The 22,745-nt window shown below is 44.6% G+C and overlaps 1 protein-coding gene and 2 non-coding genes across 3 annotated transcripts; all 3 read right to left on the reverse strand.

Annotated features, from left to right (window-relative positions):
* Positions 1-1,058: 1,058 nt before the first annotated feature.
* RPL21 (ribosomal protein L21) lies at positions 1,059-5,577 on the reverse strand. Its single transcript, XM_054015391.1, has 6 exons — positions 5,548-5,577; positions 4,656-4,734; positions 3,720-3,781; positions 2,601-2,713; positions 1,941-2,091; positions 1,059-1,351 (listed from the first exon to the last, which is right to left on the reverse strand). Exons 2-6 carry the CDS (start codon positions 4,720-4,722, stop codon positions 1,262-1,264), a joined length of 483 nt encoding a protein of 160 aa, XP_053871366.1. The 5' UTR covers positions 4,723-4,734; positions 5,548-5,577; the 3' UTR covers positions 1,059-1,261.
* On the reverse strand, positions 2,413-2,542 carry LOC128830687 (small nucleolar RNA SNORA27). Its single transcript, XR_008443646.1, has one exon. It is a non-coding gene; the product is annotated as a small nucleolar RNA SNORA27 (small nucleolar RNA).
* Positions 2,909-2,985, reverse strand: LOC128830729 (small nucleolar RNA SNORD102). Its single transcript, XR_008443670.1, has one exon. It is a non-coding gene; the product is annotated as a small nucleolar RNA SNORD102 (small nucleolar RNA).
* Positions 5,578-22,745: the final 17,168 nt, after the last annotated feature.

Raw genomic sequence — 22,745 nt, forward strand, 5'->3', positions numbered from 1 at the left:
CCACTAATCTAACTACCTCACACAGCATGAAATCTTTCACTGCCAAATGACATAGCTAGCTCAATCTAAGTGTAGACCACGTACAAGTATTAGATTGACTCAAGGGAAGCTTTAGTAATGGATGAATTAGGCTGCAAGTAATAGTGGAGCTGTGCTATGACACTTGTAAGTATGTAAGAGCACAAGGAAAAGGGGGGATAAAAGGTAGGTTACAGATATCTAAAGTCCGCTATCAAAACTGAAAGCTGGCTTGCAGGAGAAAATTGGGGGCTGGTTACTTGGGAAGATTTTTAGGTGCTAGGCCTATTTCCTATACAAATTTCATTTCAATTTCACTAGCTCCTGGGGACCTTAAGTATGGTAGGAATCTTCAGTACTGTGGATCTGATGAGCACAGGAACAAAATCTATTCCTACATCTTAATATATCTGAATACCATATACAACCTTCCCTGAGAACACTGAAGTCCACTAAAGCAGGGACTCTGGAGCACCTAAGTTTTTGAGTAACGGCAGATATCACCACACTTAAGGTCTACAGGAGGGATTTGCTCTTGGACCCACCTTTTGGATATGCATACAGCTTTGCTTTTTACAAATCTTGTTTTGAGAATTATAATGTTGAAACACTAAGTTTACACACAACTCAATAGATTGATGTCCATAAGTCAGCTAAATACACCTAAACTGGTTTCTCTCTACTAAGACTCATACAACTGAGTCACTTTCAGCTAACAATCAAGTAAGAGACCTGAAGCTGTTTTAATTAAACTAAAGATTGTAATATGACATTAAATACTGCTTGCTGTATTCTGTTTGAGTGCCTAATAAGGCAATATGAGAATGCAATCAAAGGAGAATAATCATTGGTAAGGATACAGAGGTCACCATGTCAGACTTTAACAGACCTTTGGCTGAGGCCCTGGCAGGGCCCCTGATTTTTAGTAAAAGTCACGGACATGTCATGGGCTTCCAGGAATTTGTGTGTTGCTTGCAGCCTGACTTATTAAAAATACCCAGGACAAAATCTTAACCTTAATCATTGGCATAAGCAAAGCATAGTGGTTAAGGTACAAGTGTTTAATAGTACATGTGATGTACAGAATGTGTTTCCTTTGTTACCCAAAACTGATCATTAAATTACACTTTGGATTATAGAAGATTAATTTTCTAAAGCATATGTTCAGAAAGCAGCCTTGAAAGCAATCAACCATCACTTGCATTTTGTCCTAAAGAGACTCCTTTATTTTTTTTAAGTTACACTATGCCATGAATTCATAGGGGATTGGCTCCAGCAACTCTGGCTCTTTGCCATTGGTTCTCACAAAGTGTGCTTCTCTGGGTGGAGCAGGCTGTAAGCAAAAATAGCAATAATCATTAATGTGACAAACACTCAAAGTAAACCTGACATACATTTTTTAAAACATTTATTTTGCAGTTACATTAGCAATGTGTAAACCAATTCTATCATGTGTAATGTGAAGTTTGTCTTTTCATAGGATTCTATTAAGCTAAATGTATTTCCAATCTGACTGCTTTAACAAAATAGTCTGTGCTACCAAGTAGTTATGGGAGGGGCTCCTCCATTGTAGAGAGAGGGAGTAGCCAAGTCAACAGAAGAATTCTTCTGTCAATCTACTGGTGTCTACACTGGGCATTAGGTCACCTTATCACCACCACTCAGGGGCTTATGGATTTTTTCATCTCAGAGAAATGCAGCTGGGTTAACCTAATTTTTTCCAGTACAGACCTACCTTAAACAAATATTCAGTGTTTATCTACTCTATTTCTCCCACTTAGGCCTGGTCTAGTATCGACACAAACCATTAGTTGATTGGCCCCCTCCTTCATTAGTGTCTGAGGAACAAACATTCATTTACATGGTCAAGCAGTTTGAGTCTTAAGTATCATGGGTGTATCATTAGTTCAGTTAATAAATACCTGGCGTTTCAGTTCAAACCAAGTGCCTTTTTCCTTTGCTTCCTTTTTCTTCTTTTCATTTTCTGTCACACGCTGCAGGAAGCTGTCTCTGCTCTTAGAATGCTTAATATGCTCAATACGCACATTAATTCTCTTGGCGAGAATCTTGCCCCTGAGGGAAGAAGCCTGTTTTGAATCTATTGTACTTGCACATGGTTAAGTGTTATATCATCTCAGGACTAATACTCTTGAAGACAAATGATTCTCTCCTCTGTAATACAGGGACAAATAGTTGTATCATCTACCACTATTACAGTTCAATCCAGTCAGTAGGTCCAGGGATAAATAGGCTATGTACCTTGTTGTAGTGACTACACTATATTATGCACAGCTGAGTAAAATTAAGACCACATGACCTTTGAAAAAATATTTAGTATAAATATGCTAGCCAGCTGAACTCTTCATAATCTTGTTTAGAGTGCCACTCAGAGTCCAGTGTTTCCCCTGACAGGATCCAAGCCAAACAATCATTGTTTGCTTGGGTTTTAAAAGGACTTATTTTACCCCAACTGAATGACCAAGGAAGACAAGAAATGTCTACTTGGCAAAGTGAAAGAGGGGGTGTCACTAGTTATTTTCAAAAATCAAATTTCTCACACAGAGGAAAGTTAAGACACTTACTTAACCTGTTTGTTTACGATAATGCCAACAGCATGCTGAGTAATGTTAAATACCCTTCCAGTCTTGCCATGGTAACACTTGTGGGGCATACCTTGTTGAACAGTACCCATGCCCTGTTAAAAACATATTAGAGTAAGACCATTAAAATAAAGTGAAACCATTCTACTCAGCTTTAATATGGAGAATAGAGAATAAATTTGACATTCTTAATTTTATGGATATTTTGGAAAATGTTTACAGGTTTGCTTTGAGCTACTCAAATGGTCACAAGATATCTGAAATCTATTAAACTTCTGACAATCCTGGCTTGCTTTCAGTGCCGGTGAAATGATTTGCTCATTTTGCTATTACCAAAGCAATCACATGAGACAGTCATCATCAAGCTCCAGAATGTCAAGAAGCTTAGACTTTTGCATCCTTAGCTTTCTCAAACAGGCAAATCTTCTCAAAAGTTTGCATATTGGAAGATAAAAGTAGAATTCTTCTATGAATAAATCAATATCCAGTGCAAAAGCTAATATAAAGCAACACTACAGTTGATTCTGGAGCACAAGTTCAGAAAATACGTTATGGTACTCACTGCAACTGAAACTGTCACATTGCACCTATTATATATGCAATCAAGTACATCCCTTAGTTTATTTCCCATATTTTAAAATGTGTTTACTGCTTCCATCTCTGTGCATATACTTTTAATATAGACTCCCCAAGCAACTCTACCTGCATCTAGGATTTTAGGTAGGAGCTAAGACAGATCCCCTTTGCACAATACCCTAGAAGTAAAATTTTGGCTGTTAGGCCAATAGAGAGTTGCAGACTGAGTTATTACTGCTATTTGTGTATCAACATCCAGGGGATGCCCAATCATGAACCTGGGTCCACTGCGTCAGGCACTGTACAAAGAGTAAAATCTCCTCAAGATGTCCAGCTGCCAGACATCAATTCCCAGTGAACATGCAGGATGGAAGAGACAGCTGTTACAGCAACCAAAACCGTCCCTTAATTAGTATTTACAGTTTCAGCCATGTTTTTAAAATGTATACTACATTGTTTTGGCACTGAATTTGTTTTAGACCACCTTATTTCATCTTTAAATTATGCTATACTATTAGAAGATACCTTGATGTCCACAATATCACCCTTCTTGTAGATTCGCATATAGGTGGCCAGAGGGACAACTCCTGGGGGAGGAAATAAAGTGATTTCATAAGAGAATCATTTTTACTAAAAAGTAGTATTTCTCAAACTCATCTGAAAAAAGCTTAAGTGACTAGAAATGGAGAAGCCATCCATCTTTTCACATTTAAAAAAGTGCAATTTAAGACACTATGGCTTATTCAAGTTCAGTTTTAACCTGATCAGTGTAGCAGTTACAAGACAATCGTAAGATTATTTTTTTCATTGTCAGCTGTGTAATTGCTGTTGCCATTGCCTTTTGGTAAGAGCAGTATGAACTTGTTGATTAATGCTATAGTTTTAAGCCAGTGCTCCCAATACTTATAACTATTTCTCACTTCCCCCTTCAAAGCAGTTCTTATCCCATCTTTACTAAAAATGATAAGTACTGTATTCATACTATATCCTATTTTCAAGCAGTCAAAAGATTAGCTAATCAAAATCTGAGGAAGTACAAGATAAAGACAGGTACCACATGGGGAAAAAAACATTTACTCTATAAAAGCAGTGGACAGCATTTTGTTCTGCATTTTTAGTTGTCTCCTTAAATACGTTGTTCTTAATAGACCTCTACCCGGCTATAACACGGTCATGGGGAGCCAAAAATCCCTACCACATTATAGCTGAAACCCCATTATATCGGGGTAGGGGCGGCAGGGCTCCGGCAGTGATTTAAAGGGCCCGGGGCTCTCCGCAACAGCCGGAGCCCTGCTACTACCGCACTATACGTGAACCCATGTTATATTGGGTCATGTTATAGCGGGGTAGAGGTGTACAATGCTGATGAGAAATGGTTAACAATACTTAAATGTCTTATTAGGAATGGCTAAACTCATTAGTGCTATGAATGCAGGTATCCCTAACACAAGCTGTACTTACCATGTTTGCGAAATGGCCTCGAGAACATATAACGTGTCCCTCTCCTTTTCCCCTTTGTGTTTGTCATTTTGGCAAATGGCTATTAAGAAAAGAGACAACTCAGATTATCCACATGTATTCGCCCCCACTGCTAGTCAGGTCTTGCAGCATGCGTGGAGCTAGTATTAGTTTCAGAGCATACTCCAAATGACTGTAGAAACCCCTGACAAAATCCTGCTTGTTGCTTAATACTGCCAATAAGAGCTTCATAAAAGTCAGTAGGGAAAATATGACAGCTTTGCTTAATAGGTCAGAAAAAATATTTTAAACTAAGCACAAAGGTGGTAGGGGGATAGGTATGTTCGCTGGCAGATCAGTTAGAGATCTCACACAGTGCAGACAGGCAGCTTGCCCTGGCGTCACGTTAACACTTGGATGAAGTGACTGTACAGGTACGTAGCCCCTTAGCAGACAAGCCCGGGGCAGACCTACTAGGACGCAGGCTGGAGACCTACCCGGCCCCTCCGAGAACGGGCCGCCTGAACAGCCGCCGCAGGAGGAGGCAATACTCGCTCCCTGGCCCCAGCCCGCCCTCCAGCCCACCGCCGCAGGCAGCTCCCCGCACCTCAACTTGGGGGCCCCCGTGCCCCCTCCCAGGCCTGTGCAGCGGCCTCCCCTTTCTCGCGCCAACTCCCCCCCACCCCGGGCCCGTGCAGCCGCCTCCCTTTTCTGTCCCGGCTCGTGCGAGCACATGCAGCCCCCTCCCCGCGCTGCTGCCGCCGCCTCCCAGACCCGGCCCGGCCCCACCAGGCCTCCATCCGCTGCCCTCCCCACCACCCAGCGGTACCGCAGCCGCGGAGTTCCCTAGCCGGCGTTATAGCAGCGTGACAAGAGCACTACCTCGCACACATACCTACAAAATGGCGGCTCAGGCCGAAAGGAAGGAGGCGGGGCCTCCCGGGCTTTCTTAACGGGGGACCTCAGGGGCTGCCCGCGAATTGCCTGACTATAAAGCAATCGAGGGCGGCGGCGTGGGGGGGCAGAAATCAACAGCAGCTAGCAGTTCACCGAGTGGGTCCCTGTGTGACACACTGGCCATACAGCGCCCGACTGTGGGCCTCGCCATCGATTGAAAACAGGCAACTGTGTGGACAGCCCAGGAAGTGGGCTTTGGGTGGGGCACGTGACATGGTGGAGCGGTTGGGCGGAGGGGGTCCTAGTCCTTCAGCTGGGGGAGAGCTCGATCTGTTGCTGTTAGACGCCTGGCGCTCTAGCGCCCGTGGGAGAAAACAACGTGCTCGTGTCGCCCTGTTCGTTATTAGTCTATGTTAAAAGTCAGGACAGGCTCTGCGCTCTATAAACCTTGTCAGGGTGGCTCCAGTGAAGCCTGTGAGTCATGTCACCAAGTGGAAAAGCCTCGATTTAAATAATCAATTTTAATCAACTTTTCCATTTATATTTCACATCTTTAAAGTGTAATCTCATTAGTTGATCTAACCATTAAAATGTATTGATTTACAATTAAATAGAGCCTCTACATGAGATTTGGTATGTCTTTTTGCTAGCTAGAAGGGTACACTATATACAATTAAATAAATGCATAGCTTAATATTTGTAAAAAGCAACAGAGAGTCCTGTGGCACCTTTATAGACCGGGGTCGGCAACCTTTCAGAAGTGGTGTGCTCAGTCTTTGTTTATTCACTCTAACTTATGGTTTCGCATGCCAGTAATATTTTAACCTTTTTAGAAGGTCTCTTTCTATATGTCTATAATATATAACTAAACTATTGTATGTAAAGTAACTAAGGTTTCAAAATGTTTAAGATGCTTCATTTAAAATTAAATTAAAATGCAGAGCCCTCCCCCCCCTCCCCCAACCGGTGGCCAGGACCTGGGCAGTGTGAGTGCCACTGAAAGTCAGCTCATGTGCCATAGGTTGCCTACCCCTGTTATAGACTAACAGACGTATTGGAGCATAAGCTTTCATGGGTGAATACCCACTTCGTCAGACGCATGTGTATTCACCCACAAAAAAGCTTATGCTCCAATATGTCTGTTAGTCTATAAGGTTCCACAGGACTCTTTGTTGCTTTTTACAGATCCAGACTAACACGGCTACCCCTCTGATACTTAATATTTGTAGATTATTATCGTATATTTTTAGTATATTAGAGAATGGTAAATGATATTGCTTATTTACTAAATAATTAACATTTTGCTCATGAGTTGTGTCAAGCTGCATGAGGATGGTAACTTTGAATTTAATTAAATATTCATAACAGTATGTAAAACTCATGTTTTTTAAACAAAGCAACCTTAAATGTTTTGTGTACATAAACTTCTCTTATCAAGACATGTTTCCTATTTACAGCTAAAAGATTTATTAAATAGATGGATTAACTGTAGTCAGAATTAAAAAGATTATTTCAGGTTAGCCTGAGAAAATTTTCAAATATGCCAAAGTGAAAGTGGCTAGAGTTTAAGGCTGCACTTGCTTATGGGCTTGTCTAAGCCACTGTAGTGCTTCTTGCTTCAGTGTAGATTCACTACAGCAATGGGGAGGGGTTCTCCCATCAGTAGCTAATCTACCTTTCCAAGAGGTCATAGGTAGATCAACAGAAGAATTCTATCAATCTAATGCTATCTGCACCAGGAGTGAGATTGGCTTAACTATGTTGCTCAGGGATGTGGATTTTTCAACCTCTGAGCAACATAGCTGGGTTGATTTAACTTGTGAATGTAGATCCTGGCCCAAGTCTCTTGCAAATGAGACAATCTGCTAAATTATTATGCTGTCCTTCAAATTTTAAAAACTAGTAGATTTCATCTCCTCCTTCTGTGTTTTTTATCATAGACTGGAAGAGTAAGACAAGTCTATCTGCTTTTTACAACTCTCAGTCAATTTCTCAGCTTTGAATTAATTAGTCAAAATAAAGAAAATATTCTTTCTGTGCCTGTGGAAGAGGCTACTGCTTTCAAAAGCTGGTTTGGCACTTTAACAAACTCTGGTCCCCAGGTGCTTAGCTAGTGATTTCCACCAGTTCAGTGGTGTGAATTTCTTTAAAACATTATCAGCAAACATATTCTTTGAATGCTTCACCTCCAGCCCTGAAATTTATTACGGTTGGCATGAAGGATGGGTGATTATTAGACATCCAAGTCATAGCAGCAGCATCTTCAGCAGTTAGGCATCTATTCTGGAACTTTAGGTTGAGAATAAGGTGGAGTAAGTGCTTGATCCATATGCTTCTTTACTGCCTACAGTTTAACTCTGTAGGCAGAAAGCATTCTTTCTTCAATGTCTCTTGAAGTTCTTTCCAAATTTAAACAGCTTGCTACTGTATTGTTGAATCTCCCAAAGTTTGTCAAAGGCTATAAAAAGAGGTTTCATTATATTTAGCATATCTTCTATGTTTCTCTTTAGTCCAGTGTTGAATACTTTGGCTCATAGGCGCTGACTCCGTGGGTGCTCCGTGGCTTGAGCACCCCTGGGGAAAAAAATAGTGGGTGCTTGGTACATACTGGCAGCCCTGCTGATCAGCTCCTCCTCCGCCGCCGCCCAGCACCTCCTACCTGCCGGTGATCCACTGTTCAGTGGTGTGCAGGGGGCACTGGGGGAAAGGTGGAGGAAGAGGCAGAGAGAGGGCAGGGTGCTCGGAAGAGGGGGCGGAGCAGGGGTGGGAAGAGGCAGGGTGGAGCCTTGGGGGAAAGGGGTGGAGAGGGGGCAGGGCCTGGAGTGTACCAGGGGTTGAGTGCCCCCAGGGAAACCAGAAAGTTGACACCTCTGCTTTGGCTATGATAGTTCCATCTACAGACAGTCCTCGACTTTACAACGTTCGAATTATGCCAAATGGCACTTAAGAACATAAGAACTTACGACGTTTTTGAATTGACACCCTGTTTCGACTTAAGACAATTGGTTTCGACTTTACAACGCTCGGTCCCACAATGGAGTGGATTGCCGTTCTGAGTTATGATGTTTCGACTTACAGCACAGTGTGAAAGTGAAATGAATTATACTAAAGAAATAGAAGGAATTAAAGAATGCTGTATGTACCTTTAAGTAGAAATTAGAAATGCTGAAAGCCAGGTGTGCAGGAAAGCAGACATTAACTGCTTAACTTGCCACTTAAGGGCAATTGGTGAAGCATTAGTCTTAGATTGATAAGAGTTAACAAGGAAGCAGGATATGCATATTGTGCTCCATGCATATTTTACAATTTTGCTCTCTCTGTCCTTTTGTTTAGTTTGCACCCTTTTATCTGTATAAATAAGACTGTTTGAATCTTGCATGGAGGCTCACATTATCTGATTGTATTAGCAGAGCGCTGTGCTAATAAACAGAGTGGTCTTGACAAAATTGTGAGTCCTGATTCTAACTTTGACAATTTGGAGGTTCCACCGAGATGGCAACCGTCTTCACTGGGGCTGTGTGATTTCTGACCGTTTTTGTAGGACGACCGTGGTAGCCGGCACCTAGGCATTTGGCCCGAGCGGTCCTCCTCCTGAACGGAAGGGCACACAACCACAGTGAGGTCTACGCCATTGAACCTGTTGGTTCCCACTCTGTTCTGGTAGGGATCCCAGGATCTGGCATCAGGAAGCTGGTCAGGTAATTATTTCTGTGTTTTGTCCGGACTGAGGACTGTCCTGTCTCTGTGTCTATCTGTCCTCCTGTGGAGTGTTTGAGTCTGGGTGCCATCTCCATCCGGGGATCGGCCGACCAAGGGGTTCCTGTCCCCACGGTCTGAGTGAGTGAAATCTGCACAATCGCAGCCGCACCACACCTTGGGTAAAACCTTTGGTGTGAAAGCAAGGGCGATTGAGGCAGTAGCCTGTGGGCTCCTTTTGTGTGTTGCACTGGGCATCGCTCTGACGAACCCGAATTTCCTCCTTGTGTGATTGGTGTGTGTGTAAAGTCCTCCTGTATGGGTAACCAGACGTCTAAGTCGGGACAGTTCCCTAAAGGAACGCCGGCTCATTTTATGTATTTTAGGAAGGGTCTGGGCTCCTGTAAATTTCTGGAAAAATGGTCTAGGCTAACTCAGGGAGATCCCAAAACTCAGTGGCCACTGTTAGGATCTTGGGACAAGGACTGAGTAGACGTCTTAAAAGACAAACTCGGCCAATCTAAAACTAAATTGGCCAGAGGAGAGGTTGATTGTTTCATGCAGTGGTGGGAAGAGGCAAATCGTAGGTGGACAGAATCGAAACTCGCCTCTCTCAAAGATTCAAATGATAAGTTAAAAGCTTTATTGAAAACCTCCTCTCCCACCACCAGACCGAGCGCTCCCCTTTTCCCCGTTCTCCGAGCAGATCCCCCTTCATACTCCTGTCTCTCTGTGAAAAAAGATGAAGAAAACTCCTTGTTAGATTCTGGGGATGATGATGAGGAAGACGCATTAATTGGCTTGGCAGCCTTGCGTCGGATCAATAGACTGTCACCAGATTCCCCAGCTCAGGAACAACTGTCACCAGATTCCCCAGCTCAGGAACAATTTCCAGAGACCTCCAGTTCAGACCCATCTGGATCGTCCGATACCACCCAGGCCCATTCCTCTGATCCCGCTCTGCCCCGTAAAAGCTTACGCTTGGGCCTTAAAAATATCCAGGCTCCCCTCCGAATCCTGCATACTGGGGGCCAAGACAGGGGTCCCACTTGGAGCTATAAACCCTGGACTCGTACAGAACTCCTTTCAGTTGTAAAAGGCTTTCCAAAGCCCCAGGAAAATCCTACCAAATTCGCAGAGGAATTTTTGTTCGTATGTGACACCTATGAACCCTCTGAGGCAGACCTCCTGCAGCTGTGCAAGCTACTTACCCCTAGTGAGCATGAAAAATGGCTCACAGCAGCAAATTGGCTCGCAGCTGACCGCCACTCTACTTTACCAGACACTGGTCCTAATGCTGAATACCGGAAAAGGTGTAAGGAGCGAGCTAAAAATCTATTTGAAGCCATCCCTCGGGTATGGACTCCTAAAACTAACTGGACGGCCATAAACGGCTGTAAGCAACGACAGGGAGAAAACCCGGGTGACTATCGCTCCCGGTTAACTGACATTTTTCTGCAACATTCTGGTATACAGCAACCGGATAAAAATGGACAGGGCGCCCTGGCTAATGCATTTGTTAATGGCCTCCTACCTGCTGTTGGTAATATGCTAAAACGAATAAGTGTTGGGTGGGAGACCGAAACCATGGACAAACTGCAAACAGTGGCAGAGCACTGCCAACGTACTTTAAAAGGAAAGGAGGAACAATCAGCTCAACAGTTAATGGCCCTGCAAATACAGCATTATTCAGGACAGGGCAAACAGTACCGGGGACGGGGAAAATACCAGGGACGGGGACGTGGTCGAGGGAGGGGCCGAGGAACTGGATTTTCGGGTTATGGGGATGTTTGTAATTACTGTAAGCAGCCCGGACATTGGAAGAACGAATGTCCGAGCAGGCCTAATAACTCTGTAAATAACCAGCTAGACCCCCTGCCGGCACAGCCAGTCAGTCCCCAGCCTTACTTTGTCCCACAGCAATGACGGGATGCCAGGGAACCTCAGGAAATTTTAGCTCCTTTACTACCCCTCACTCCCATGGGTGAATGTGTGTTAACTATCAATGATTTCTCTCTCCCTTTCCTTGTTGATACGGGAGCTTTGCTCTCTGCAGTTCGTACTACTGACCTGCCTGCGGTTCCCTGCTCCGGAAAAACTGTGTCTGCTGTGGGCATTTCGGGAATCCCAACCCCTTATCCCCTTTCAAAACCTCTACCAGTCCAGGTTGGTCCCCTATCTGCAGATCATGCCTTTCTTCTCTCTGACTCCACTCCAGTAAACCTTTTGGGTCGGGATCTGTTATGTAAACTTGGCTGCACCATATACTGTTCCCCGGATGGTGTCTATTTGCAAATTCCCCAGTCCTCTCTGAGTGATTCTGTGGCCTCCCTGCTGTCTGAGACCCCCCTTTCCACCCCAGTCCCTTGTTGCACACTGGTCCCGTCCCTTGAACACCTAATTTCGCAGGTCCCATCCTCTCTGTGGCCAACCCATCCCTCTGAGGTGGGTCACCTAAATACTGACCCCGTCTGCATTACTGTTGACTCCTCCAAACCTCTGCCTCGCCTGTCTCAATACCCTTTAAACCCCGAAGCCGAGGCTGGCATTGCTCCGGTCATGACCGCCCTGCGGGAGCAAGGCATTATTGTTCCCTGCTCCAGTCCCTGTAACACCCCTATCCTCCCAGTTCGAAAAGCTGATGGCAAATCATGGCGATTTGTTCAGGACCTTCGAGCCATTAATCGTATTGTCATACCTGCCTTTCCTGTTGTCCCTAACCCAGCAACAATTCTGGCTTCTATCCCACCAGAGGCAACTCATTTTACTGTTGTTGATTTGTGTTCTGCTTTCTTTTCTGTTCCAGTTCACCCTGACTCCCAGTACCTCTTTGCCTTTTCTTACAAGGGACAGCAATATACATGGACTACGCTTCCCCAGGGGTATACTGAAAGCCCATCTTACTTTTCCCAGGCACTAGCCCGAGACCTAGCTGACCTTGTTTTCCCATCCGGGTCCACTCTAGTCCAATATGTAGATGATCTACTCCTCTGTTCCCCCTCATTATCTGCCTCAAAAACTGACTCTTTAGTGCTCCTTACTGCCCTAGCAAAAAAAGGTCACAAGGCTTCTCGCTCAAAACTACAGCTCTGTCAAGCCTCTGTCACATACCTTGGTTTTCTCCTCTCCCAGGGTTCCCGTACACTTTCTCCCGCCCGCGTCCAGGCTATCCTTAGCTTTCCCCGACCCCGCTCCCCACGCCAGGTCCGAAAGTTTTTGGGCATGGCTGGATTTTGCAGGCAATGGATTCCCCAGTATGCCTCCCTTGCAAAACCTCTCCAGGAACTCACTCGACTCTCTGTGCCTGACCCCATGCCATGGCCCCCTGAAGCAGACTCTGCCTTTGTTTCCCTCAAACAGGGTTTGGCTTCTGCCCCTGCTTTAGGGCTGCCTGACTACTCTAAGCCCTTTACCCTTTTCTGCCATGAACAATCTGGGTGTGCACTTGGAGTTCTCACTCAGGTGCACGGAGGCAAGAACCGCCCAGTGGCTTACTTCTCTGCCACTTTGGACCCTGTGGCCCAAGGCTTACCCCCCTGTCTGCGTGCTGTGGCTGCCGCAGCGCGCCTAGTTGAAATGTCCGAATCCCTTGTCCTTCGCTCTCCCCTTACCCTCATGGTCCCTCACTCTGTGGAAACCCTGCTGTTACAACGTAACACAGGCCACCTCTCCTCCGCTCGCCTTACTAGGTATGAACTTTTACTGCTGTCAGCTTCGTATATTACTGTGAAGCGTTGTTCTCAGTTAAACCCTGCCACTCTCCTTCCTTTGTCTGATGACGGTGATCCCCACGACTGCCTTGCAACTGTTTCTGCTGTCACCGTACCGCGCCCTGACCTCTCTGATGCCCCTCTCCCTAACTCTGACCTTGTTTTGTTTACTGATGGTTCCTGTTTTCGAGACAACCAAGGTCGTCTCCTTGCAGGGTACGCTGTAGTGTCACTCGCTGAGACCCTAGAAGCTGCGCCTTTACCTTCTGTAACCTCAGCACAAGTTGCCGAATTGGTTGCCCTCACCCGTGCCTGCTTTTTGGCAGAGGGACGCTCCGCCACTATTTACACTGACTCTCGCTATGCTTTTGGGGTTGTACATGACTTTGGCACCCTCTGGCAAGCTAGGGGTTTCCTTACTTCTGTCGGTACCCCTATTAAGAATGGCCCCTACATCGCTGCCCTCTTGTATGCAGTTTTACTTCCGTCTGCCCTAGCTATTGTTAAGTGCCCTGGCCACTCGATGGCAGATACTGATGTTGCTAAGGGTAACGCATTTGCTGACGCCTCTGCTAAACATGCTGCTGCCATAGAACCTTCCCCAGATGCATTTCTAGGTTCCCTTTCTGTTTCTATACCACCGCCGTCCCTCACTAACCTCACCCTGCTCCAAGACTCTGCCCCAGAAGTCGAAAAAGACTCCTGGATTGCCCAGGGTTGCTCTCTATATCCTGATTCCCTTTGGCGTTCGCCTACTGGTGCCTTTGTGGCCCCCTTTTCACTCTATCCATTGCTGGCCGACCTGCTACACGGTGTTTCGCATGTCGGAAAGGAGGGGATGGTCTCTGCTGTAACTAAGGCAGGATGGTGGGCCCCGCATTTCAGCTCCTTTGCAGCCCGCCACTGTGCTGCCTGTACCACTTGCCAAAGCCACAATATTGGTAAACCTGTAAAAGTGGCTCAGGGGTTCCGGGGCCTGCCCCAGGCACCATTCTTGCATTGGCAACTTGATTTTGTACAAATGCCTAAGTGTCAACGATATGAATTTATTTTGGTTATGGTATGTTTATTTTCTGGTTGGATTGAAGCCTTTCCTTGTCACAAGGCTGATTCACTGTCTGTTGCTAAATGTTTGTTAAATCATATTATGCCTGCCAAGGGAATTCCTGCCACTCTGTCCAGTGACCGGGGTACACATTTTACCGGACAAATTGTTCAACACCTGGATCGTATATTACATATCACACACCTGCTGCACTGTCCCTACCATCCACAAAGTGCAGGTGCTGTGGAAAGGCGAAATGGTGTACTTAAGAATAAGCTTGCTAAGATTTGTGACTCCACAGGGTTAAGCTGGCCAGCAGCTTTACCACTAGCCCTTATGGAAATGCGATCCACTCCATCCCAAAGGCATAAATTGAGTCCCTTTGAAATTGTTATGGGACGCTCCATGCGAGCTATGGCTACCATTACTCCAGTCCCAGACTTGAACTTGACTCACAGTACGCTCCTTCAATATTGCAAGGGATTAATGCAAGCTGTAAGTCACTTCCATTCACAGGTTCGAGCCGCCTGGCCAACAGAACCCACCTCTGACGCTTGCCACAACCTCGAGCCAGGTGACTGGGTCTACGTACGGCACCATCATCGAAAACACGCCTTGGAACCCCGGTGGAAGGGTCCTCATCAGGTACTGCTTACTACCCAGACAGCTGTTAAACTATCTGGCATTGCAGCGTGGATACATGCTTCGCAGTGTAAGAAGACACCCTCCCCGGCGAACCAATCATCACCTCAGGACTGCGCAGAGTCAATTTTTACTCCGGAAAAAGACGTAGAGGAACAGCCTGCAATACCTTACAATCTACGCTCTCGTAAGGGTTGCCAGAAGCAGACGACGACCTAAAGCAAGGCCCGAGAAGGAGAAGTAGCGAGCCTAGCGCCTGCTGCCTGGTGGACGTGAAACCGTAACTACGGTTCCCTCAGTTGAGGTTGTCAGAACCAGAAGGGCCTTGCCTCCAACATGCACCTCTGGTGGCGCCTGTTCCTTGGCTGCTGGTGTCTTAAGGTCTGGGGAGCCCACAATGACAATTCTTTTATCCAGCAGCAAGTGTGGATAGCTCAGACTCTTAATCTTTCTAATTGCTGGGTCTGCAGCCACATCCCAGCTCACTCTCAAGCTGGTGTTCCTGTCCTGGCAATCCCACTCAATTCCCCAGAGCTCACTGGGGGACTTCGTCCATTTAACAAAATATGGAACAGCAATGACACTTGGGAAGCAGTGGGAATAAATGTATCTAAATGGATAAGTGTGGTGGAGGGAAAAGGTCATTGGTGTTGGGTGTGTAATGGGACAGGGCTGGATCTGGGAAAAAGTCGTTGCCTTCAGCATATTGTGGCAAATGGTGTATGGGATTATTCGAACAAAACTAAAGAGTGGCGGGCTGGGTATGGGGATATGAATTTTTTCTCAACCTGGGATCAAACAGAAAAATCAATTTCATGTTCCCCCTACAGTAATCTTAGTGGAAACAATACAATCTTCCAATGCCATGCAAATAACACCACTCCTCGTAAGGAGAATTACCCTGTGCCCTTCGGAGGATATTACTCCTCCTTTGTAGGCACCTATGTGACAAATGGGTGCAACCAACCCTTCCCAGCCTTAATAGGCCATCATTGGGTTTGTGGGACCAAAGCTTATACTGTGTTACCAGCTAACTGGTCAGGTATCTGTTATCCCGCTCGACTCTTCCCACAATTCCGAGTGCTGGGGTCCTTCCCACGAGAACGCCTGCGTAATTTCAGGCGAAGAAGAAGGGACTTATCAGATGCCCAATGGTATGTAAATAACATAAGCCCCTTGACCTGGGAAGAGGCCATTGGCAGTTCCCTTATCCCACTTGGGGGAGTAATACACCATGCAAAAAGGCTCCTAAGGTTACAAGCAGTAGTTGAAATAATGGCAAATGAAACCGGAGAGAGTTTAAAGACCCTGGCCAAAGAAACAGGGGCGATCCGACAGATGGCCCTCCAAAACCGTCAGGCATTGGACATAGTGCTGGCGGCCAAAGGAGGGACCTGTGCTCTCATTGGAAAGAATGTTGTGTGTTCATACCTGACGACACCAATGAGGTAATAGATCACGCTAGTCACTTAGAACAAATTGCATCTCTTCCCCATGAAGAGCCAAGTTCTTTATGGAAGTGGCTAAGTAACCTATTCAATTTCTCTGGCATAGGAAACTGGTTGTTTCAGGGAGCCCTGACTATCCTGTGTGGAATCCTAATGATTTTTGTATGTTTTCAGTTAATCTCCTGTTGTATCCAGAATTGTGTAAGGTATGCCACTCAGGTGACTATCCCAAAACAGAGTGCTAATATGATGATGTTAAATATCACTGATGAACGAAGAGATAAAGAACTATTAATATGTGGAACCCAGTAATTGTTGGTCTTTGCGTAAGCTTGACCAAAAGGAGGGATTGTGAAAGTGAAATGAATTATACTAAAGAAATAGAAGGAATTAAAGAATGCTGTATGTACCTTTAAGTAGAAATTAGAAATGCTGAAAGCCAGGTGTGCAGGAAAGCAGACATTAACTGCTTAACTTGCCACTTAAGGGCAATTGGTGAAGCATTAGTCTTAGATTGATAAGAGTTAACAAGGAAGCAGGATATGCATATTGTGCTCCATGCATATTTTACAATTTTGCTCTCTCTGTCCTTTTGTTTAGTTTGCACCCTTTTATCTGTATAAATAAGACTGTTTGAATCTTGCATGGAGGCTCACATTATCTGATTGTATTAGCAGAGCGCTGTGCTAATAAACAGAGTGGTCTTGACAAAATTGTGAGTCCTGATTCTAACTTTGACAACAGTTTTCAGGAACCAATTGTGTCATAAGTCCAAGGACTGCCTGTATTTTGTCATGATTTTCTTCACAAATTATCAGAACAGGGCAGTTCTAAGTAAATATTTCAAAACAGTCAACTGCTGAATTCCATCGTTCATCTTGAGGGAGAATTAGTTTGGATCCTCCTGCTCTCTTCAGTGAAGCTGAATCAAAGTGATTGTTATGGCAGCATTTTTCAATTTCATTTTTTTGCTTTATTCCTGGGGTAGCACTTAAGTCTTTGGTTAAAACATTCATCAAATGAGCACTTTACCCATATGTTGTAAGTTTCAGGTTCCCTTCCTTATCTCCTAGATTTCTTCTCCTCTTTACTACATTTGCAGCTTTGCCCGTAACAAAGCTATGCACTTGACACTTGAATTTTTGTTCATGTTTTGTTACAGCTTTTACTGCTACTTCTTTTAAGTATTCTGTTGTATGGGCATTTTCTGATGTATCAGTTGTTTCTGTAAAATAAACAACCCCATCTTCTGTTGTCACAGGAGCACACATTACTGGATCATTGTGTACATTGCACTAGCTATCAAGACACAGATTAATGGATTTCTTGTCAATGAGGTTGGTGGTTATTTTGCACACTGTTCAATTTCCTTCTCATATGTGGTATCTACCAACCTTCCAGCAATGTCCACTCTGCTGGGTGGAGTGTAGCCTGTATCAATGAAATGTTTGTTCTGAAAAAGATGAAATGGGAAATTTGTTGCACAAATGATCCAAGCAATCTTTTGATCTTTAGAATCTTGCAGGAATTTGCTGGTCCTGATTACAAACTCATTGTTTTACTGGATAAAGAAGAAAGTCTGTTTAGTTTTTGTTTTTCGATACAGGTAATTTACTTTATAATGTATGTTAGTTGCAGCACTGCCGGTGGTACTAGCAGATGACTCTGAAGTTGTAGACATTGCAAATGATGGATGTTCAAAACTCCTTATGTCTAAGCTGGACTCTGAAACAAAATGGTTAAAAAAGTCACTCTCTAACTCACTGACTGTTACTCGTGCACTGCTTTAAAAAAAAAAAAAAAAAAAAAAAAAAAAGAGATTGTTAATGAAATATTCCTCCTGATGCTGCTGTTTTTACCACTATTTAAATGACAATTATTCTAAACCTAATTTTATAGGAAAAATAATCATAAGGATTATCTAAATCTAAACCCTTGTCTCTAGTGCCATACCAAACAGATTGTAAACAAAATCACTTTTTAAATGTACAAGTTCATAAATGCTTAATAAAATTTTACTTTTAAACAGGAAATCTTCACCTAGGATTTTTGATAATATTTAGCAATAAAAAATAATCTCAGAAGTCCAGCAGTAACAGTAAAAATGTAATTGATAAATACTCTCTCAACAAAATAAAATACCAATTATATTTTGATCACAAACATTTTCACATTCCTAAGTAATCCACCCAAACAACTTAGATTATTGTCATAAATTTGTGATCATTTACTAGCATAGTAAAACATGGTAGGCAGCCTATAAGAAAGGTGCAAAAATAAGTTTACTAACCAGTTGATCCAAATTGTTTAGACAGGGCCACTCCTTCTCCATTTTTACATAACTTTCTCTGCTATCCTCAGAAAAACAAAAGAACTAAGAGTACAAGACTTCTGCTCATGTCACGCACATGTCGTTTGCACTGCAGTAATTTATTTGTTTGGAGACAGAGGGAGGCAGTTGAGGAATTAATGGATTTCTGTTTATTTTAATCTCTGTCTGTGTACACACGCAAGGAGACAGAGCAAGGTCATTTACTTTAAGTGCCTGGAAGCAAGGACTGGTAGATACTGTGCAGATCAATGTTTTTCTATGAGCTAGGAGAGTAAGTTTCCATGGTGGGTGGAGCCAACAATATTCATAATTTGAGAACTGAGCCAATTAGAGCTCAGGTAGGGAGAAGTTATAAAATAGGAGTATGAGACCTCCCCAGATAGCTCAGTGGATGATCCTGATGAGATAGGTGATCCATTGGGACTAGAAGTAACCTGAATATTACTGAGATGATTGCCTTATAACAAACATCAACAAAAACATAAGAACGGCCACACTGGGTCAGACCAAAGGTCCGTCTAGCCCAGTATCCTGTCTTCCGACAGTGGACAATGCCAGTTGCTTCAGAAGGAATGAACAGAATAGGTAATCATCAAGTGATCCATCCCAACTTCTGGCAAACAGAGGCTAGGGATGGATACCATCCCTGCCCATCTTGCCTAATAGCCATTGATGGACCTATCCTCCATGAATTTATCTAGTTCTTTTTTGAACTCTGTTGTAGTCTTAGCCTTCACAACATTCTCTGGCAAAGACTTCCACAGGTTGACTGTGTATTGTGTGAAGAAATACTTCCTTTTGTTTGTTTTCAACCAGATGCCTATTAATTTCATTTGGTGACCCCTAGTTCTTGTGTTATGAGAAGGAGTAATTAACATTTCCTTATTTACTTTCTCCACACCAGTCACAATTTTATAGACTTCCATCGTATCCCTCCTTATCCATCTCTTTTGCAAGCTGAAAAGTCCCAGTCTGTCAAAGCTGATTCTCCACTCTGGCACTTTGAGTGCAGAAGGTGGGGGCCCCCAAAGATTCTAAAAATTAATACTGGCCACTCCAGGCTTGTATTAAACTCCCAAGGTTACAGCTTTTCTCTGACCTTGGATGGGTAGATGCTGCCACCACCAAAGTGCAAGAAACCTCTTGGGAATTCCTTCCTGTGGGGTACCCTTAGGCCCTTTCGCATGCATGCACGCCCCGGGGAAGAGCTGAGAAAGAAAACAAAGGAAATCAGCTGTTGCCACCAGCTAATTAAACAACATGTGCACAAACCTCTTAGGACACAAAAATCCAATCCTGTTCTTAAAAAAAAAAAAAAAAAAAAAAAAAAAAAAGGTAAATTTTATTAAAAACAGAAAGAAAGGAAATACATTTGGAACTTAGGCTTTTGGCTAGATTTAAAAAAAAAATTACAAAAATTAAGCATCAAGACAGCTCTCTTGAGGTCCAGCTTAAAGGTCACAAGCAAAACAAAAGCACCTGGGGTTAGCATAGAGGAGTCCACAAGCCATAAAGAAATAAGACCTAATCGCGTCTTCCTAGACATTTCCTGATCTACTTACATATCTGGGGTTTCAAATGAGTGGTTTCTAGGTATGATCTAATGATTTTCATACCTGGCACAAGCTTTTACAGCATAGTTCCAGCCCTCTCCCTGCTTTCTAACAAAGGGAAAGTTTTTTCCCCAATTTTAAAAAGTTCTAGCCTTCCCATTGGCTCTTTTGGTCAGGTGCCCACTCCCTTCCTTTTACATTGTACTTAGATTTCCAGAAAGCCTTTGACAAGGTCCCTCACCAAAGGCTCTTATGTAAATTAAGTTGTCATGGGATAAGAGGGAAGGTCCTTTCATGGATTGAGAACTGGTTAAAAGACAGGGAACAAAGGGTAGGAATTAATGGTAAATTCTCAGAATGGAGAGGGGTAACTAGTGGTGTTCCCCAAGGATCAGTCCTAGGACCAATCCTATTCAACTTATTCATAAATGATCTGGAGAAAGGGGTAAAAAGTGAGCTGGCAAAGTTTGCAGATGATACTAAACTGCTCAAGATAGTTAAGACCAAAGCAGACAGTGAAGAACTTCAAAAAGATCTCACAAAACTAAGTGATTGGGCAACAAAATGGCAAATGAAATTGAATGTGGATAAATGTAAAGTAATGCACATTGGAAAAAATAACCCCAACTATACATACAATATGATGGGGGCTAATTTAGCTACTACAAATCAGGAAAGAGATCTTGGAGTTATCGTGGATAGTTCTCTGAAGATGTCCACGCAGTGTGCAGAGGTGGTCAAAAAGCAAACAGGATGTTAGGAATCATTAAAAAGGGGATAGAGAATAAGATGGAGAATATATTATTGCCCTTATATAAATCAATGGTACACCCACATCTTGAATACTGCGTACAGATATGGTCTCCTCATCTCAAAAAAGATATAGTGGCACTAGAAAAGCTTCAGAGAAGGGCAACTAAAATGATTAGGGGTTTGGAGAGGGTCCCATATGAGGAGAGATTAAAGAGGCTAGGACTTTTCAGCTTGGAAAAGAGGAGACTAAGGGGGGATATGATAGAGGTATATAAAATTATGAGTGATGCGGAGAAAGTAGATAAGGAAAAGTTATTTACTTATTCCCATAATACAAGAACTAGGGGTCACCAAATGAAATTAATAGGTAGCAGGTTTAAAACAAATAAAAGGAAGTTCTTCTTCACACAGCCCACAGTCAACTTGTGGAACTCCTTGCCTGAGGAGGTTGTGAAGGCTAGGACTATAACAGAGTTTAAAAGAGAACTGGATAAATTCATGGAGGTTAAGTCCATTAATGGCTATTAGCCACGATGGGTAAGGAATGGTGTCCCTAGACTCTGTCAGAGGGTGGAGATGGATGGCAGGAGAGAGATCACTTGATCATTAACTGTTAGGTTCACTCCCTCTGGGGCACCTGGCATTGGCCACTGTCGGTAGACAGGATACTGGGCTAGATGGACCTTTGGTCTGACCCAGTATGGCCGTTCTTATGTACCTATGGACTTTTTAACCTTCACAGGTAAAGCAAGTAGACAACAGCTACTAACGGATTTTATAACTAACTGGCTGGCTGGGTGTCCATAAAAGAGAGCTACCCTCCTCCCTTCATTTATCACACAGTCTTATTAATCTCTCCTCATATGGAAGCTGTTCCATACACCCCTGATCATGGGCGTATTATAGGCTCAGGGGAGGCTGTGCCTCCCCAAACAGCCTGGTATGGCCCTTCCCACATTCTGCCCCCAAGCCCACTCCAAGGCCTGCAGTTTCCAGGGCTCTGCCTGGACTCGGGGCGGCTGGCGCTGGGGCCGCGCTGCCCGCCTAGTGCTCGGACTGTGCCGGCCGGCGCACTGGGGCTGAGGGCGCTGCGGCTGTGCCTCCTGCCACCTGGGGCACCAGGAGTGCTGGCGGCTGCCTGGCACACCGGAGCTGGGAGCACTGTGCCCGTGCTGCCCGGCTGCTCAGGGTTGGGGGTGGCCACCCAGCACACTGGGGCTGGCAACCTGGCATACTGGGGCTCGGGGCGCTGTGACCACACTGCTGGGGATTCTGCAGCTGTGCTGCCCAGCGCTGGGGCCGGGGCCCTAGGGGGGGTGCTCTGCACTCCTGCGGTGGAGGGGCATTAGATGGGAGGGCAGGGAAGCAGCCTCAGGCACAAGGGGAGGGGCCAAGGGCTAGTCTTCCCCAACCGCTGGGTCACTGGACCCCCATGTCCCTATTCATTTTTGTTGCCCTGTTGCCCTTTTCTGAACCTTTTCCAATTCCAATATATATTTTTTGAGATGGGGTGACCACATCCAGGGTCGGCTTTAAGCCGATTTGGCCGATTCCCTGGAATGGGGCCTCATGCCTAAGAGGTCCCTGCAACGTCCGGGGCTGCCGGCGGAGCGGGGAAAAAAAAAAAACAAAAAAAAGCCGCGTCCTGTTTCTCCCCCCTCCCTCCAGCGCTTGTGCCGCCATACAGCTGATCAGCACAAGCCTGGGAGGGAGGGGTTAGGAGGAGGAATGCGGCGTGCTTGGGGAAGATGTGGGGCCAAGGCAGGGATTTGGGGAGGGATCCAATGGGCCAGGGAGGGGGCGGAGTCGGGGCGGAGTTGGGATGGGGGGGCGCGAGACAATTCGTGTCCCGGCGTGGGGCCCCGCACCTGCTAAAGCCGGCCCTGACCACATCTGCATGCAGTACTCAAGATGTGGGCATACCATAGATTTATACAGAAGCAATATGATATTTTCTGTCTTATTATCTATTCCTTTGTAATGATTCCCAACATTCTGTTAGCTTTTTTGACTGCCG

This window comes from Malaclemys terrapin, chromosome 1, assembly GCF_027887155.1.
Source record: "Malaclemys terrapin pileata isolate rMalTer1 chromosome 1, rMalTer1.hap1, whole genome shotgun sequence".
Taxonomy (NCBI): domain Eukaryota; kingdom Metazoa; phylum Chordata; order Testudines; family Emydidae; genus Malaclemys; species Malaclemys terrapin.